Source organism: Camelina sativa, chromosome 12, assembly GCF_030686135.1.
Source record: "Camelina sativa cultivar CO46 ecotype springtype chromosome 12, ASM3068613v1".
In the NCBI taxonomy this organism is placed as follows: domain Eukaryota; kingdom Viridiplantae; phylum Streptophyta; class Magnoliopsida; order Brassicales; family Brassicaceae; genus Camelina; species Camelina sativa.
Genome location: NC_141891.1, coordinates 33,518,395 through 33,521,840, shown reverse-complemented (window position 1 = coordinate 33,521,840; position 3,446 = coordinate 33,518,395). Strand labels below are relative to the sequence as shown.

At 48.8% G+C, this 3,446-nt stretch overlaps 1 protein-coding gene across 1 annotated transcript; it reads left to right on the top strand.

Annotated features, from left to right (window-relative positions):
- Positions 1-1,591, top strand: LOC147932995 (uncharacterized). Its single transcript, XM_087477246.1, has 2 exons — positions 1-989; positions 1,069-1,591. The coding sequence occupies exons 1-2, from the start codon at positions 1-3 to the stop codon at positions 1,589-1,591; spliced, it is 1,512 nt and encodes a 503-aa protein (XP_087333372.1).
- The last annotated feature ends 1,855 nt before the right edge of the window (positions 1,592-3,446 follow it).

Genomic DNA, 3,446 nt, shown 5'->3' with positions numbered 1-3,446 from the left:
ATGGAGAGCGAGAAGGCGATTGAGACGGTGATTGAGACGGTGGGGGATGTGGATGCGACGATGGTGGATATCGGGGAGAAGGTGAGACCGCCGAGTGAACCTCCGGATCCGGGGATGAGTTGGGCGCAGAAGGTGATGGGTAGTAACGTTGGAGGAAGACTGAGACCGGAGGATCTGATGGATGATGCGTTCGTGGATGAGCGAGTGCAGCTGGCTTTTCCTGATGGTGAGGATGAAGAACCGGTTGTCACTATTGAGAAGGAGGTGTTAGAGATTATGAATGGATTGTGGAAACAGTGTATGGCGGTCAAAGTGCTTGGGCGGAATCTGTCACTGCCGGTGGTGGCTAAGAAGTTGAGAGAGATGTGGAAACCTAAAGGAGCTATGTATGTGGTCGACCTGCCCAGACACTTCTTCATGGTGCGTTTTGAGTTGGAGGACGAATATATGGCGGCGTTGACTGGGGGCCCTTGGAGGGCGTTTGGAAGTTATCTCATGGTGCAAGCATGGTCGGCAGAATTTGATCCGTTGGTGGATGACATTGTCACCACTCCGGTTTGGGTCCGATTGGCTAATGTCCCGGCGAATTTTTATCATCGTGCGATCCTTATGGCCATTGCGAAGGGGTTAGGGAGTCCAATCAAGGTTGATTTGAATACTCTGAACTTCGAACGGGGACGTTTCGCTCGGATATGTGTGGAGGTGAATCTGCGGAAACCACTTAAGGGCACAATCATGGTCAATGAGGATAGATACTTTGTGTCTTACGAAGGGCTGACGGACATTTGTTCCATCTGTGGTATGTTTGGACACACATATCATGCGTGTCCTCGGAAACCTGTGGAGAACCCAACGCCTGTTCAACGTCTGGATAAGAGAGGGCCCTCTGGCGAGGTGACGGAAGGGGATGGTTTTACGGTGGTTTGGAGGGGAAATCGGAGAACAGAGCGGGCGACTGGACCCGCCGCGGTTGGTGCAGGTTTCCGAGGGTACTCCAGGGAGAACCCTGCAAGAGATTACGCGTATCAATGAGTTAGGGAATCTTTCCATATCTAACCGATTTGGTAGTTTAGATGAGGATCTTGATCATCAGTTGGTAAGGAAAGATGCGAGTTCATCGGAAGCGGATAAAGAAAACGTATCTTTGCAGAATAATTCGAATGTGAGGAAGATTGGTGCTCAAGTAAAGACTATGGTCACTAAAGGGCCGGTGTTTCAAGCAAAAGAGGCCCCTAGTGCAGGCCCAAATGCACAACGAACTGGTGGGAGTAAAACGGGTGGGATTGTTGGGCCCAAATCCAGGAAGCAAACAAATAAGCCCATGAGAGGTATTGTCTTTGGTCCGACAAGAGGGGATTCTCAGTGGTCGGAGTCGGGTAAACGTCTACGCGTGGAGAAGGAGGATGTGTGCCGGGCAGGGAGAGTTTCTGGGCATGGAGATGTGGCGGATCCGATGTCGGAATCTCCTCCACAGTTACCGGCTAGTGATGCACCGCCTTCTATCCTCGGAGTGGAAGGGAATCAGATGGGTAAATCCTTGGTGGGTAAAGAAATCCCGGTTGGAGGCGGGGTTAGCCAACGGAGTGCATAACTGTTTGCCCCGGTAGTTCACTGTTTTTTTGATCAAGATCTTATGAATTGTCTATTGTGGAATTGCCGGGGGGCAAACAAACCCAATTTCCGTCGTTCCGTTCGTTATATTTTGAAGAAATTCCCAGCTGATATTTTAGCCCTATTTGAAACTCATTCGAGTGGAGATAGAGCGCATCGAATTTGTCAGGGCCTGGGGTTTGAAAATGCGTTCCGGGTTGATTCGTCGGGTCAGAGTGGGGGTATTTGGCTGCTATGGAGGTCGTTAGTGGGGGATGTGGCCATTGAGAAATCCTCTGATCAGTTCGTTTATGCTATTGTGACGAAGGGGACAGAAGTGTTGCATCTTGTGGTGGTTTATGCTGCGCCTACTGTGTCTCGGCGGTGTGGGCTATGGGGTGAGCTTAAGAGTGTGTTGCAGGGGATCACGGGTCCAGTTTTGATTGGCGGTGACTTTAATACTATAGTTCGGTTAGATGAGAGAACTGGGGGAAATGGGTGTCTCTCGCCGGATTCTTTGAGTTTTGGGGACTGGATTCATGATTTGTCCTTAATAGACATGGGTTTTAAAGGGAGTCGGTTTACATGGAAGAGGGGTAGAGTTGAAAGCACCTATGTTGCTAAGCGACTTGATAGAGTGCTTTGTTGTGCGAATGCACGTCTTAAATGGCAGGAGGCGACTGTTACCCATTTGCCTTTTCTATCTTCGGATCACACTCCTTTGTATCTGCAACTACAGCCAGAGGCTCGAGGGGATCCAAGCAGACGACCATTCCGGTTTGAGGCCGCATGGTTACAGCATGAGGGTTTCAAGGATATGTTGGACGTATCTTGGAACCGGGAATTGTCTACTCCTTTGGCTTTGAAGAGTCTTCAGACACAGCTAAAGAGATGGAACAAAGAGGTGTTTGGGGACATCAATAAACGTAAAGATAAGCTCACGAAGGAGCTACAGGAGCTTCAAACTCTGATTGATGTAAGCCCGATGGATACCCTATTATTAAAGGAGGCGGAGCTGCAGAAGGAGTTGGAGGTAGTATTGGAGCAAGAGGAGATGGTTTGGTTTCAGAAATCTAGGGAGAAGTTCATTGTGCATGGGGATCGGAATACGCGATTCTTTCACACCTCAACAATCATTCGACGACGCCGGAATCGAATTGAAATGTTGAGAGGGGAGAGTGGTGAGTGGATTTCTGAAAATCAGGAGCTTGAGGCTTTGGCGGTCGGATATTTCAAGCGTCTCTATTCTATGGACGATGTGCCTGATGTTGTGGAGAAGCTGCCATCTGAAGGTTTCCCACTCCTGTCTGGAACTGACCTGCGAGACCTGGATAAGGAGTTTGTAGCTGCGGAGGTGAAAGTCTCGTTACAGAGTATGGGGAAATATAAAGCACCAGGTCCTGATGGTTTCCAGCCGGTGTTTTACCAGGATTGCTGGGCGATTGTAGGTGAGTCTGTGATTCAGTTTGTGTTAAATTTCTTTACTACGGGGGTGCTACCTGCGGAGATGAATGATGCACTTGTGGTGTTGATTGCTAAAGTAGTCAAACCGGAAAGGGTGAATCAGTTTCGACCTATCAGCCTATGCAACGTCTTGTTTAAAGTGATCACGAAGGTGATGGTTTTGCGGTTGAAAGAGGTTATGCCTTGGTTGATTGGTCCAGCCCAATCAAGCTTCATACCGGGAAGACTAAGTACTGATAACATAGTGATTGTTCAGGAGGCTGTTCATTCAATGCGTAGAAAGAAAGGGAGGAAGGGTTGGATGTTACTCAAACTAGATCTTGAAAAAGCGTATGATCGCATCCGCTGGGATTTCCTTGAGGATACTTTGAAAGCAGCACGCTTACCAGAGA

Excerpts from the sequence above, each read along its gene's own strand:
- LOC147932995 (XM_087477246.1), top strand. The coding sequence starts at position 1 with ATGGAGAGCGAGAAGGCGATTGAGACGGTGATTGAGACGGTGGGGGAT. Across the intron at positions 990-1,068 it reads GTTGGTGCAGGTTTCCGAGG|TTTAGATGAGGATCTTGATC; the intron begins GTACTCCAGGGA and ends CCGATTTGGTAG.